The sequence below is a fragment of the Pavona decussata genome, unplaced genomic scaffold (assembly GCF_977016875.1).
Source record: "Pavona decussata unplaced genomic scaffold, jaPavDecu1.1 SCAFFOLD_300, whole genome shotgun sequence".
Classification (NCBI taxonomy): Eukaryota; Metazoa; Cnidaria; class Anthozoa; order Scleractinia; family Agariciidae; genus Pavona; species Pavona decussata.
In genome coordinates, this window is record NW_028145697.1 from 3,632,725 (window position 1) to 3,648,703 (window position 15,979).

The 15,979-nt window shown below is 38.0% G+C and overlaps 2 protein-coding genes across 3 annotated transcripts; one reads left to right on the top strand and one right to left on the bottom strand.

The window, feature by feature from the left end:
• The first annotated feature begins 2,296 nt into the window (after positions 1-2,296).
• Positions 2,297-4,894, top strand: LOC146454691 (beta-2 adrenergic receptor-like). Its single transcript, XM_085095066.1, has one exon. The coding sequence runs from the start codon at positions 2,712-2,714 to the stop codon at positions 3,768-3,770; it is 1,059 nt and encodes a 352-aa protein (XP_084951192.1). The 5' UTR covers positions 2,297-2,711; the 3' UTR covers positions 3,771-4,894.
• A 70-nt stretch (positions 4,895-4,964) lies between these two features.
• Positions 4,965-8,257, bottom strand: LOC146454692 (5-hydroxytryptamine receptor 1D-like). 2 transcript variants are annotated; one of them, XM_085095069.1, is made up of 2 exons: positions 8,135-8,257; positions 4,965-7,304 (listed from the first exon to the last, which is right to left on the bottom strand). In XM_085095069.1, exon 2 carries the CDS (start codon positions 7,149-7,151, stop codon positions 6,168-6,170), a length of 984 nt encoding a protein of 327 aa, XP_084951195.1. In that variant the 5' UTR covers positions 7,152-7,304; positions 8,135-8,257; the 3' UTR covers positions 4,965-6,167. The 2 variants fall into 2 exon arrangements, with proteins under 2 accessions (XP_084951195.1, XP_084951196.1); XM_085095070.1 differs by having other exon boundaries at positions 8,131-8,146.
• Positions 8,258-15,979: the final 7,722 nt, after the last annotated feature.

A 15,979-nucleotide genomic window follows, 5' to 3' on the forward strand; every position in this document is an offset into this window, starting at 1 on the left:
CGCAAAATGTAATACCTTTTGACGCAAAATGTAATAGTAACGCAAAATGTAATAACTTTTGACGCAAAATGTAATAACTTTGTTAACGCAAAATGTAATAACTTTTGACGCAAAATGTAATACCAGAAAGTAACGCAAAATGTAATAGTATTTTCAGTCGGTCTTTACAGTATGTTGGGAGGGGAGGAACACAGCATCTGCGATGCTGCATTTTACCCGGAGGTTGACTTTGATTATTTTTCTGCAGATATTTGATTTCTGCTGATTCAAATTGCATCAAAAAAGAAGTACGCGATGATTGACCATTTTAAAAGTCATTTCCCACGCTAAGTAAAGCCGCGGTAAATTTTATCGTTGTAACATGCGGTTACACGTGAATTGTTTATTATGGTAAATAAGTCGCTCTTACGGCTTCATTCGAGCTACAATAGCTGTAGGGGAAAAAATCGCTGGCGATATGGCAAGATTTAATGTTATCAAGGACGGCGGAACATTTTCCAAGTTGTGGTGGTGGCGTGGCGGGGGGGAGAGGTGGAGTGACAAGTAACATGAATTGAGGAAGCTGAAGAAATTCTTCTTCTCTTCCCTGTAACTTCCATCTTAACGTGAGATCTGATATATCAACAATAGCGCGAAGCAAAAGAGACTTGTTTAAATTAACATTTTTTTTGCGGCTTCGTGTTGGTTTCAAATGAAATATCGTGATTGGCTTTCTTGCCTTGGGTATCGAAAAACCCTATTTATTCACCACGTTAAATGTTATTCTTTTTCACATATCATATTCTCCATGGTAAGTTTATCTCGGGAAAGTACGGTGACATGCACCACACCAAATTTCTCACGGGAAAAGGATCACTTACCAGGCCCGTAGAAGGGGGAGGGGCAGGGGGGGCTTGAGCCCCCCCAGAATTTTTGGAAGTTAAAAAACAATGTGCCAAAAAATGATAATTAAAGCAGATTAATGTGCACTGATTAGTCTTGAACTCTGATGCTGCAAGTGCCTTTTCACAACCTTCAATAATTTGTTTACTACCTTTCAGTTTCTTTAGCTAACAGTTTGTTTTTATATACAACGGCAACGAAGGCACTCCTACCTTGTGAATCGGAAATAAGAACCAAAATGGATCCAAATCAACCAATCTCAAACCGTGAAAGCTGTTGAAATAAACTACTTGTTTTTTAAGACATCTGCTCATTGATAGCAATATAAATGCCCTTAGTTTATAACAATTAAGTATTCGCGCGTTGTCGAAAGCCACACAAATATGACCTCTCAAGAGCAAAATTTTCCTGCAGTCGGATTCTCACTGCCCGACTCCAAATTTAAAAAGAGAAAGAAAAATTTGTCCTCGTTTGTTTACGTCCTCCTTCAAACGTGAAATTAGGAAATTTCACTTGGTAGTCCGCGTAAAAAACAAAAAGGCAAAGAAATGTACCAAAAAGTGTGACGCAGGTGCAAAGTTATTGATTGGCTACTAAATCTACTGCTTTTTTATGTTCTTGTGGCATCCTAAACTCCCTAATCTGTCTGTTTTTCGGGATGACGGGCCAGGGGGGGGGGGGGGGGGAGGGGAGGAGAGTAGTTTTGTTTAACCATTTTGCTCGGCCCCCCTAGTTATTTTAGCCTTGCTACGGGCTTGCTTACCACGGTAAAACAAAATGACAAATTTGTCGGGCAAAACGCACTTTTGATTTAGTGTAGTGGCCAATTCTAAAAATAGCCTTATTTTTAGAGTTGGCTGCACCCCCCCTCTGGCAAGCTGTTCTTGGTATCATTTTAAAGCTTAGAAAATGCTGATTTCGAATCTTCCTGTTACCACGCGTAAAAAGTGTCCAAAGGCCTTGGTAACCTGGCCTAAACTACCCACACTCCTTTGCACCATATTTTCATCTAGAGCCCATTTTCATCCTTTTTCCTTTTTCAACATCGATTGAACGTTTTCTTTGTTCTTGAAAATATTGAATTGAGTTGAAACCGTTAAGACTCCGTTCATCCAACATTTGTCCAACATCCGTTCAGCTTTTGATGAACGAATGTTCATCAAATGTTGACTGAAACCGTTAAACGGGCCTTAAATGTTAAGATATCCATCTGCAGTGTGAACGTTTAAGACAAAGGATTGTGCACTGTCTCGGCCCTTCCAACCCTTTGAAGACGGTTAGGTTAAATAACCAGTCCCTTAATTAACCGGTGTAACAAACCCCTTAATTAACCGGTGTAACAAACAGGATTAAAAGCATAAAAGTAGCTCGACATCAGTCTGCCCTGTAAGTTTAATATCTGAGAAAATCTGTGAGATATCTCTGAATAACAAAATACAACAATGACCTGAAGAACAAGACCAAGTTTAATGGTCCATTAAAAGATCGTGATCTAGCGTACAAGAATGTCAATTACTGCTATTTAAAAGTGGCTGGATGCACTTGAATACATTTGTTAAACTGAGCGCGTGGTAATGTCTACTAATCACTTTGGAAACAACCTAATACAACAGATGATTGCCTGACCTGCGGTTGTCACCTTAGTGATTGCACGTGCCACTGTCATTGAAAACTGTCTCAAGAACTTTAATGAGCGTGCAACACACCTTGAGTAGACAATAAAGTGCAGTGTGCGTAACCGACTGCGAAGATGCGAGAAAAAATATTTTGAAAACAGACCAATTCCTTACTTAAGTTCGCCTCGAGGGCATTGCTACAAGAGTTGAACTATGGCGGATAACAAGACCTTCCCTGAAGCAAAGCCAGAGTACAGTGAAATCGCCAAGCTTGTTCCCCTATCAGTCGCCATCGTGGTAATGAATGTCTTAGTAGTTATTCTTTTCTTTAAGCTGCGGTATCTACAAACTTTATCAAACTACCCACTTGTTAGTTTGGCTGTGTGCGACTTTATAACCGGATTTTTCAACATTCCTTTGTTCATAATTACCATGCTCACGCCGGAGATCCGTTCTCAAGAAGTAAAAACTTACTTGAGTTATCTTGTATTGGCTTTACATGCCTTAACAGCGATAGCAAGCGTGTATCACATTCTTGTCGTTATTGGCGAGAAATACTTTGCCATTGTGTGGCCTTTCAAGCATCGTTTGCTCACCCGGAAAACCACGATAGCAGTGATAGCAGCTGTCTGGTTCGTTTCCTCTGTGATCGCTTTCATCCCGTTTTCTTGGATAAAGGTCAGCGACCAAGACTTTAAACTGAAGCTGTTTCTCGGCCATGGTATTTTCTGCCTTGTTGTGGTTTTCATCTTGTCGTACGTGTTCATGATTCACGCATTGGTCGTGATGTTTAGAACAATTTCCCGCAAAAGTGGACAGAAAGAAACTTCACTTCTTAGGCGAAACAGTGGCACCGTTCACATTAACATACAGAGGCGCCGCGTTTGCATCATATTCGCAGTGATGGCCACGGTATTCGCACTCTGCTGGTTGCCATGGTTCATGATGGTGTTGCTCGTGAATATCCAAGTTCACGTGAAAAACCTCGACAGCTTCCTGGAGTGGTTTGTACCCTTCCGATACTTAACCTGTATAGTAAACCCCTTACTGTACACATTCTTCAAGCCGGACTTTCGTCGGGCTTGTAAAGAGCTGCTGTGGAACAAACTTGGATGTAGACATTCTTCGGTTCCACAATTCAATATGGTGTGGCAAAGAAGTTCAGTTACAGCCGTAAAGCTGCAATCCAGAAGAATAACAGCTCGGCCACTGGTGAACCACAGCGAGCCTGGAAACAACAACACCAGGATCTCTTTGGTTTCTTCAGTATAGATCACTTACTGTGGTTTATATGAAGTGTTTGTAACAATATATATATACGCTGAAGATGTTTCGATGTAGTTTTTGAGGGACCATACCCCGCTTTTTCAACCTGCTATTTGGTAGTCTTCTCCGATACCGATCGATGTGCAATTTACACCAGTTATTGGGTTTGGATTGACATTTTGGTAAGATCGATGTATTTTGGTAAAATCGATCCTGGTGTTGTTTGTTAATTGTAAATTTCGCGTGATTCAGATTTGAACTAGAAAAGCCACCACCAAATTCTGAAAAATAAAATGGACAAGAACAAAAAAAAATTGTACTTTTTTTATTTCAAACAAATCTTTAAAACATTTCAGAACTGAGTGTTTGTGTGGTAATAAACTATTTAAAAATAGTGAATGAACCGTAAAATAAACACTCCTTTAAAGTGACTTGAAAATTTTGTCAATATTTGCTTTGTTTGAAGCCGCCAAAGTTTTACTAATTTTCTCCGGTTTCCGATGGAGAGAACGAATTTCCTTGTAATTTTGAACTTATGTCAGTCCTTTTTTAAAGAAATCCCAGAAACGGCTCAAAAGCTTTTGTAAGATCTTCTTCACGAATTTTTGATGTTGTGAACAACTTTATTCCAAAGTTTTCATTAAAGTTGATTTTAAATATAACGATGAAGAGGGCGGCATAAAGCGACGAAAATGTTTACGTTACAAACTTGCTATTGACAGGTTATGGTAATACGGTCGAACCTACCTATCATTTCATGGATACCAGGGCTCGTATTGTCCAACTTGCCATTACAGAGATTGCCGTATTTTGTAACATCGACTTACTTTGTATGGTTCTTGTTGTAGTGGAGACTTTAGTACATGATTTCCTTGAGAGGAATTGTGCGAATTTAAAAGGTTATGGAATTTTCACTGACAATTGTCAGTGAAACTTTTTTTAGAAAAACAGCCGTATTTTTATGTGCAACACTTGTCACAAGCCTCCAAGCGGCGCGTGTTTGTATTCAAATAAATTGACCTTTCCACCACGCCTTTTACTGATTTCTTGCCATTTCCCCGAGGGTGGTGTATACAGCTGTTTTCACAAACATGTCCAAAAAATTGATAGCGTACGCGACAATGCCGAAAGGTGGTCTGGGAAATACCCAATAAATTTCAATAAAAGCTCAGAATCAATATTTCCCGCCATTTAATGGGTATTTCCCAGACCACCTTTCGGCATTGTCCTTTTACGCTATTCGCTTGAACAACTTTTGTTGAAACAGCTGTATTGAAATCAGTATTTACGATATTCCGCCGTGTCTGGTATATTTTATTGCATAGTACCATGTTGTTCTTCTGCTGGTTATCTACAATGTAAACATCACGCAAGAATTTCGTCCGCACTGATTTAAATGTATTACCAGACCACGCCAACGTCCAATTTGTAGTGCAAACTTAACCGTCGTTTTAGAAGTCCTCTTCATCGTTTACTTCAAAAGTGTTCTGTAAAATATATTATAATAAGGCTTTAAGATAACATTGTTCACATAATCAAGAATGCGCGATGAAGATCTTCACAAAATCTATCGAGCCGATCACCGAGATTTTTTACAAAAACGTACAAATTTGAAAACTGCAAGAAAATTCTTATAGGCAAGCAGTGTCAGAAATTAATCTCGTTCTCAATCTCGCAACGAGGAAAATCAACAAGACCTTCGTAGCGAACAACAACATCAGAGCACATTTTGGCAATATTTTCAAGTAATCTTTTGAGAGAGTTATTTATTTATTTATTTATTTTTTTTTTTTTGTAATTACGTTTACCATAAAAGCATTACGGTATGAAACGCTTCTGTGATTTAGTCAAAATCAAACACATAGAATTTTTTTCATTTTTGTATATTTCATTTGCTATACTCCATACTTCAAGATTTTTAGGTTAGTTTTTCTAATTCAAAACTGAAAGGCACAAAATTCACGACTTACTGATTTCGAGACTTCTTGTTTATCGCCCTGATGGTACTCCCGATATCCATTTTACTAAGATATCTCAAGCCTTCCATTTTTTAATCCAAAACCAATAACTGGTGTAAATTTCACGTCGATCGGTAACTGTTGTATTATTTCACTTCTATTTCAATGTTTAAGGTAATGTACAAATTGACCTCCCGTTATCTGATTCTTAGTAACAGTTTTAGCTTTGTAGTTCTTTACATTAGCTGCTAGTTAGTATTGCTATTAACTTGTAATTTTTAACTTGCAATTTCATTTAACCTTAGTTCGACGCTTCGCACTTCTAACATAGTTGAGAAGTTAACGCGAACCACATGGTAAAATTTACTGATAAATAAGAGAAATGAAAATTCACGTATTGAGCGTTGACTGTTTTGCAACTGAGGTAGCTGTCTTGCGCATGAATCTACAAATCATCGTAGTTGCTGTTCTGTACAGTTTCCAGAGCGGACAAAGATTGCTCCTGGTGTCCTCTTCTGAGAATTATTTCCTTGAACGCTATGAAGAAGTCTTTCTTAAAGAAAGTGTACAACATGGGATTGATGACTGAGGTAGAGTACCGAACAACGGCGAACACTTGTGAGAGAACGGTAAGCTCGTCACTTCTTACGGACGGGTACAGTGCAAAAATCAAGGCCAAGGTAAACCATGGTAACCAGCAAACCAGATACAACGCTCCCATTATAATAAATATCACCATGCATCTTCGTTCGTTCTCCTTCAGCAGCTTATTTCCATGATTTTGACCCAGCTCCCTTTGCTGTCGTGCGTTCTTAATGGCCTTGTACATAACGGCGTAAGCATAAATAATGAATGTGTATGGAAGGACAAAAACAGCTACAAGGCAGAATATAGCATGGGATATTTGAAGATTTAAAGCTTTCGGATTCTGTTTTTCGGTCTTCCAGAAGAAAGGCACCATAGCAATTATTGTAGAGGCACTCCACACCGTACACAACACTTTAAGGATAGTATTCTTGGAAGCTACAACATCCCAAATGAATGCTAGGTACCTCTCTAATGTAATTACCAAGATGTGGTATCCGGTAGACACAGCGGTAAAGTTGTGTAATACAGCCACTAAGTAAAACAAATCGGGAAGCTTGGAGTATGGAACTGCTTGGGTGAACGCCAGTAAAGCAAGCGGGATATTTATACACCCAGTGAAAAAATCGCACCCTGCTAAGCTGAGAAGAAGGTAGTTTGCTGGAGTTCTCAGCGAGGTCTTTTTTATGAAGAGAATAAACACGAAACTGTTCGCTAATATGATTGCTACTGAAAATGGAACGAGTTCTGGAACAGCTCGGTCGAAAGGTTCGTACTTGAAATCAATGCTTGAGTTTGGCTCATTCGTTATTCTGTTGGAAGAGTTTTGCGTTGTGTTCAGCATGATGAGACAGTTGTGCTTGTTTCCACCCTTAGGTTTTTTCGTACACCATCTAAATTCTCCTCTCGCAATAACGACAAAAGATTATTCTTACGGTTGGGAAATGTTTGTTTTGCTCCAGCTGTCACTACTAAAAGCCTCTTTTGTCTTGTTTGACTGAAGGAAATCAATAAACAAGAAATAGCCTTCTTTACAATAAGGCATTAAGACATTGATTAAACGTGCATGATTAATATTAATATGAAAACTAATCAAATAGTTTTAAAAGAGAATACCTAACGTTTTAAACTATCCTGTCAGCTTCAGGGCGATATTAAGTGGTTTTTAAAATATTTTTATGTTTTTATATTTTTACCAGCGAAATAATTTTTTTAAACATTTTTTTAGACATGAAAGCACAGTTTACGATATTGGCCAAGATGACCCGTATGCTCTATAAACAGACAGGAACCCCTTTTCGAGGCATGACAGCGCCTTTCAAACACATATTTACTTTTCTCTGCAGTGCCTACGGCTGTTTAAGAGTCTATTTTTTCTTTTGAATTTATTGTTCGGTTTCTTATTTGAAATAACTGTCTTACACGATTATTCGCATTTGACTCGGACGCAAGAGAAATAAAGAGTAAGCCACAGAATATTGCCTTGATTTGAATTTGTTTCGGGTGATACATAGTAAACCAATTGTGGTGTATTTGAAATATCGAACTAACAATGTGATAAATTCAAATGAACATTCTTCCTCGTATTTTTACACGTTTTGCGAGTAGCGCTGGCACACCTTAAATTATTTCACACGCATTTAACACAAAAAGATACAAGAGTATCTACAAGAAACCCCACAGCGTGGAAAAAGGGGAACATTAAAAAAACTTATTGAAAACATTTCAAGTCGCACCTTAGGGAAATGATATATATTCTTTTTAATTATTGTGGATTTAAAGAGCAATCTAAATCCGAGAAAGATAGGCCAGCAATTTAAAACTCACCTGGACCATTGATTGAAGTAGATTTTGCTTAAACACTAAATTTCTGTCGTTTGTTTGTAATCCACGTTCTCAGAAGTGACAAAAAATGAAGAATATCCTTCCCATAGACTTCTTTCAATGAAGAGATGATCACGGAAAGAGTCACTTGGGAATTTTTAATAAGCCTTTCTTAATGATTGGCGAATCTGCCTAAATTGAGTTACTCTAAGCCAATCATATTTCTTTTCTGTCATTTCAGTTTGAAATTGAATTGACAACATCCATTTTAATTTTCGAAATGTCCTATTAATCCGTGTATGATTTTTTTTTCCCTTTGTTTAGGTAGAGATTGTAAGTTCAGCTGCAAACGCAAATAGAAAATACATTACCGACGCGAAAAAATAAAAGCGCGGTGAATTTAACCTCGATATTTCTACGCGTGAAAATATATAATTTAGCAACGTTAGTTATTGTTAATGTTTCAGGACCAAAAGAACTGATCTGTTAAAACGTATTCTCGACCTTTCCATGATTATTTTGGTCTTATGCATAAACAGTTTCCGCGCTTAATTTGAGTTTTTCTTCACTAAAAGCAAATCATAATCATTCACAAATGAATGAATTTTTAGCTCCTCATTTATTTCGCTGAACATTCTTACAAATGGCTTTAGCTCATTTAAAACTCAAAATGAAAATGCCCATTGGGTTTTTTTTCAAATACATCGAAGGCTTTTTCAATTATTTTCAATAATACGTCAGTTCGTTCCAAAAAATAAACAGTCCAGTGGCCCCAGGGAAGGCTTGCGTGTTAAGGAGATAAATTCGCACTGAGACCGGTCATATGGCAAGTTAATATAAACTTTTAGAGAAATTTGAACCTGTTGTGAATATAATAAGAAATAAAGGCTGAAAACAAAGGTAAATAAATGTCGTAAAAAGCCGCGAAAAAATTCTTCTCGCGGCGAAAAGCCACTTCTGTTTTTACCAGTTTTATTTGACTAATTCACGGTTACTGATGCCACCTTGGCTGGGGAACAAACACAGCTAAACTTACAGTAAATGTATGGGATTTGGTCGATTGAATCACTATACCATGCACCGCTCGAAATAGACACCTTGAATTTCACCAGGAATTTGCATATTTTGACTTAAAAGGGTTTGTATGAAATTTCAAAAATTTGTTTACGGCTGACACACCTGAATCTGCTCCATATGTTTAAAGAAAAATAATCTCAGGCCATGCAAACTGAATAAACTTTTGAAAGACATATTTCCTGTCAAAATTAGGCGTGCAAATTCGAGCGTATACTTACTGAGGTTTAACCATACATTTTTACCCCGAAAACCGTGAAACGAAACCGAAACGCTTTTCGATAAATTGCTGTTTTCATTTATATAAACTAATAACAATCAGCAGTTACTGAATTTTACTCAGACGTTTGAGTCGTTTATCATCGTAATCGGAAATTTTCGATATTGCAAGATTACCCACACAAGCAAGTGCAGAATGTTGGTTTTGTCAGATGTTAGTTGAATATTACGGTAACTTACAATATAAACTCAGTTGAGTTCACTTCCACTGTCACCGGTGTGCGGTTCTAAGCAGTAAAACGTACTCGTTCGTTTCTTCTTTTGGTGGGAGCAGGGGTCACGTACTATAGTTTAGGAAAAATTTACATGACAAAAAGAAAAGTTATTATTCGGACTCTTGACAGATCAACTGATTATCCGAATAAATCCTCAACGATTCACAAAAACGTATTTCCTTTTTTCATTTTGATCAGTCTTAGCAAATTCTACATTTCCGTAAAAGGCAGGTTATGATTTATTAGATCGCTGAATTATTCATGTTACTTTGGTTCTGTAGATTTTGTTTAAAGCACCAGCCTGTACTCCCCCGTTGGGATAAAAATAACCCACATCAACTATATATATGTATTTATTAAATTCTCAGCCTCGGATATTGCATTTCTAGCGTTCCGATTGGTTCACTAAATCCCGGTTATCAGCTCATATACCATAGTTTGACCTTATATGGGAAACGAATGCCCCAGGTGTCGCTAAGCTAATTTTTTTTCGGCGGGAAGCGAAAGTTTCTTCGGAAATACGTAGAAAAAAAAAAAAAGAAAAGGAAGAAATACCAAACAATGCAATCTCAATATAACAACAATAAAAGCCACAAAGTTCGGTATGACACCATTTAATGGTACGTATCTCTGAAGTTTCCTTTAATATCAGAAAAATTGCACGATTTTACGATTTAGATCACATAAACTTAACAACAACAACAATAACAACCGGTTACCTTCAAAAATTTCAGGATGGCTTGCAAATCCTGGCGGTAAGGGGTTAAAACCGATCGAAGAAATTTCTCAAGAAGAGCTTACCTTATGTTTCTACGTATTTACGAGGACTCCAGTTACAATTGTTCGTCTATGAAATCCGTACGAGCGGCGGCCATAATGTTCGTTTCTTTCGCTCGGCACCACTCAGCAAAACATTTGCACAAACGTGCACAGCTCGATAAGCTTGAAGTTTAAAAACTTGCACTGAATGCTTGTCTCAGTGAGGTTGTACCTCGTACACTTGGACTTGCCTTAAGTGTTTTAAAACGTCTGCGAGTAATTCAGTTCAGCGTAAAAAAAAGCCGTCCTTGATCCCTTCCTTCGCTCGGCACCACACAGCAAAACATTTGCTCAAATGAGCACAACTATTACGCTTCTCGATGAGCTGGAACTTCAAAAGCACTAGAATGCTTGTCTCAGAACGGTGGTAATTCGTGCACTTAAACGTTTCTTGAATTTGAGATGTCCGACTGTGTTTGATCTTCTTCGCTTTCGATTTTTCATTTAACTCCGTTTGCCAGGAGCTGCGCGTGTCATGTGATCATTAAGTTTCGCGCGCTTTGGTCGGAAGTTGCCTCAACATCCGGTCGTTTTAATTTGAAAGAAATTTTTACTTAAAATAAAATTAAGTAAACTTTCAAAGCAATACCCAAACGCGGAGAATTTAATAAAACAATTATTCCATTCGCGCTTGTTGGATATGAGATTGGTTATAGCCAACTCGGCGCTTCGCGCCTCGTGGGCTATTTACCACCTCATATCCAACGCGCGCTCATGGAATAATTGTTAAATATATCGAGCCAGCGAGTCCAATTCCTCTCGAGTTCATTTATTTGCTATTTAGCAGAAAGCCTTTAGATTAAAATGGTGCTGCACCCTTTAAAGCTGTAAGGCTGTTTAACAGTGTTGATCATTCAATTTTATTGCACTGATACATTGGAAAATTATGGAATTATGGGGATCAGTAATAAGTGGTTTTCCTCTTATCTATCTGGACAAATCCAAACGACTCAAGTTGGGTCAAAAATATCTAAACCTGAACAAACTCTTTGTGGTGTTCCTCAGGGTTCTGTCTTGGGCCCTCCATGTTCGGTTTCTTTTATATCTAATAACCTTATTCCCTCCAACATCTTCACTCTATTCACCTGTTCAGAGTTTCTTGCATCTAATAGCAATCTTTGTATCAAACAATCCAGAACAAGTTATTTAAAAAATTCTTTCTCTTGAATTAGAGCTAAAATATCAAACAGTGTTCCACCTGATATTAGGAAACTACCAAAACATAATTTTCAGGATAAAACTGCTTGAAGTTCTACTTAGGTGTTAGTTGGAGACACCTATGTTGACACGCCTACCCTGATGTCCAAACTATTTCCGAATATTCATAATTTATAGATACTTCATTACTCAAATCTGCTAGTGTTTATCATATACACATTACATCGCACTGCTTTATTTCTCCTAGTGTGTTTATGTCGCTTCAATGTATTGAATATTTGTCCGCTTCGATTAGCTTTCCCTACTTGCGATCCAATGTAATTAGCTTAAAAATTGGTAACCATGTAATAAAAAACAAACAACAATACACAAATTCTTCAGAAACAAGGAATTGGAAACGAATGTGCCAAGCAAGAGGGAAGCTGTTAACAAAAGAAAAAGAGACTGCAATTTACCATCTGACCAAAAAGTACTCGGAAAATTCCTTCTCCCTTATGAGGTCCAATTTTATTTTTAATAATGTGGTTTGCTGCTCCCAGGAAATACGGGTGCAAGATGCCCCAAAACTAGAGAACAGCTTCTACCTGCACTTTATACCAACCGGTAAAACAGTGATAGCTGGCTACTACGTAAACCATATACTTCAGAAAGGCTTCAAGACATCACTGCAACGTAACGTAGACGCTCGGAAACTAAACTTAGATGGTACAGAATCGCTATGCCTCCACTTTCCAGGAAGACAGTGCTCGGGCGTACACACATATCTAAGCTATTACAAGAATGACAGCGCGTAGAGAGTACGCCAAACTTCGTTAACAAATAAGAGTGGCCAAAAAACGACTTAAACCCAATCGAAAATGTCCGGGCGACTTTAAAGACGGAGGCCTGTAAAGGTAAAGATCCGCCTACGATATCGGCTTTGAAGAGATCAATCCAGCATGCCCGAGAATGACGTCAGTCAAGAAGGCGTAAAGGAACTGAAAGCAGTGTTAAGAAGAGAATTGTCAAGGAATTAGTTCAAAGAACTGTGACAACAATATAAATTTGGTCAAAGACTTTCTTTACACTCTGTATATATTTTTGTTGTTGTGAAAGGCGGACAGCTGCAAAGGATTGTTAACAGTGGAAGAGTATGCAAACTCACTCAGTCATTTCAAGAACGGCAAAACACCTTGGTCTGACACTCAGTTCCGCGATTGAATTGTAAAGATTTTTCTGGGACGTTATTGGACAAACTGACTGGTTGATAGTTCACATATACCTTTGACACTGGATTCTGTCAATGTCCCAAAAACTTGGAGTTACATCATTATGGAATAATTGTTAAGTGTACAAACATAAACCTCATTGTCCTTACCACACCAATGTCGAGCTAAAGGTCTTCACGTGTCCAATAGCTGAATCTTTTTGGTCGGAAATTTCCACTTGGTATAATTTTAACGTGCACACTCATCCGCTTCACACCCAGTGGTGTATATAGTTGGGGGGCCCACCATACAAAAATAGAACCTGTACTTACAAAAACAGAAGTAATATAAGCCGTATCTCTAAACCACGATACCACAGCATTATGAAAATAACCCTCTTCAAAGACGTGGGCTTATCACCTGCGATATTTGCGTGTCTGCACTGTACTCTTTCATTTCATTTGACTAAAATTACCGTGCAATAATCGCCGCAAAAAATGGTGTTCGTTAAGCATCGTTTAAAAAACGAGCAGCAGTGTTTTTTATCACGAGACGCAGCCACGTGGTTTAAGACCCGATAACACATGTGCTGCGAGTTCTGTTAACGGCTTCATAAACATTCCTGGAAAAGCGTGTGTCAAGAGAGTTCATAACAATAATGTTCTTGTGAACGTTGGAAATTGGCATACGAGAAAAAAATTAAACACCGTATACCAATAAGGAGGAGATTTTATCGGGTTTTAAAACCACTGCACGTGATGTTTTATCGTCCATTTGATAGGTCAATGGGCTTATGAATTATTAATGAGTTTGTGAAGAATTTACAAGTTTTAACCTTGGACTGTTTTGCTATCTTGAGTCGTGAAATTGTTGCTCTATATCTGCACGTTTATACCCCTAATTTAAAGTGCACTAAGAATGATGTTAATCTTCTACGCAATTTTATTTGCACAATAAATGTTCATTCCTCTCCTGGCGTGCTTTTCTCAAAAGGCCCGGGAACTTTTCGGGCCCGAACACATTTCAGGGCGCTTTTCGGGTGTTCTTTTCAGGTCCCGAAAAGTATTTCTCAGAACCGGCCCGAAAGTGTCCCGAATTGTCTCCCGATATTTTCGGGAATCTTTTCGTATTTAATAACGGCTACGATAATGCGACTAGAGCTGGACAGCTTATTATAGAACACGGCTTTATTATTACAACTTTTAATTTTTCTAGCTGAAAACTGTAACTGTACTTGTAAAACGAATTTACATGTAAATGCTATTGTTAAAAACGGATTTCAAGGCAGATTGTATCACTGAGTTAACTCGTTCATAACATGAAGACTGTTTGGTTTCTATTTTAATTTTGACCTTATAAAATCACCCTTGTCAGTGTTTCCATATATCTTTTAAGCCGTCATCACTTTTAAAGTTTCCATGATACTATTGGCTACTCGTTTGAATGAACTGAAACTGACGTTGCTCGCAACGAGTGGTTGCTTGAAACCAAAACATCGATGTTTTGGTTTCGAACAACTTTTAACTTCCTCGGACACCGCATTACTATGAACGCAAAATTTCGTAGTGGAGGCTGATAAGAAATAAGTAGTACTGCAAGAAACTGGCTTATCACATTTGCAGCTTAGCATTGTCCGATGAAAGTTTTCCAGGTGGTTGTCATATCTTTTTTTTTTTTTTTAATGTTGTTGTTTTTGATTTCTATTACGAAGTTGCCGTACAACCTGTTTGTCAAATACCTTTTTCTACATTACCTGAACATGAAATTATAAATTAAGAGATACCTAAGCCTGTCAGTAGCCTGTGATGAAAAACGTAAAAAATGTCACGTGAGTCTTAAGCTAGCGCTTACTTACTATGCACAAACGGGGAGTTTGAATGTGGCAATGAGACCTTTGGTTGCAGTCCGTGATTGACGCGATCGAGATGTTCTAAGTCAACACAAAACTTAGGCCAACGTTTTCCACTGTATGAAGACTTATAATCCTTCGAAAGCTTTCTATTTTATAAGAAAATAAACTTAAGCTTAAGTTTAGCTTTAATAATTCTTAAAGAACGAAATCAAGGGTCATGAAATTACAGTCTTCATTTGGTCCATAATCTCTCAAAAAGAACGACTTTCATTTCTTTTGCTTTGTCGGTCGTCATTCTTTAAAGTTCAACTGAAAATAACCGATTTGCAAGAGTTACTTTCGTAAATTTACTGGAGTCAACAAAATCTTTATGTTCATCTACACGAAGTTCTTGCGCGCATTAACGCATGCATATCTGTGAGTTTTTCAGAGATTTTCTGTTGGTTTTTAGACTTTTTTAGCTTAAGTCTAGTCCAGCATCTGTCAATTAACTCAAACTCTCGTTTTGTATAACCTCCTGCTTGACAACAGCAACGCGATACAACCATTTAACTGAAAAAGGAATTCCCGAAAATGCATTTTGGGAGCTCTCTAGCACCCGAGAATTATCATGGGGGGGGGGGGGGGGGGAAGAAATGACACGACTTTTCTCGGGTCCGAAATGTTCGCATGCTTTGAGAAACACCATCTGGAAATCGTTTTCGGGAGCTTTACGGGGAGCTTTTCGGGCCCGAAAAGTCTTCCGAGTTTTGAGAAACGCACGCCCTGAGAGTGTTAAACATAATATAAGGGAGCTTAAGGACGGTGCCTACTATTGTTACTGCGCATACGTTCTGCGCATCGCGAGATACTCGGGTTTCCTATGGGTGGTGCCTACCAATACAGGAATATTTTTGCGCGGTTTAAAACTATACGGATAAAGCAGAGCTTACCAAATGCTTTTGGTATCTGAAAAGAAAATTGGGGGTAACCATGCATTTTTCAGAGATAATTAAGCTTCAATTTAGGAAAAAATCCCATACATTGCTTTATATTTTGACGTTTTTTAGAGATATTATTGCTTAATTATCTCTGAAAAATGCGTGGTTACCCCCAATTTTCTTATTGGGTTCCAATAGGCCTTGCTAAGATCTGCTTTTCTCGCATAGTCATAAACCGCACAAAAATACTTCGGTATTAGTAGGCACCGTCCTTAAGCAACGACGACGGCGACGGCAACGACAACGCCACAGAACGATAGGTTAATGACCAAACACAATCGCTC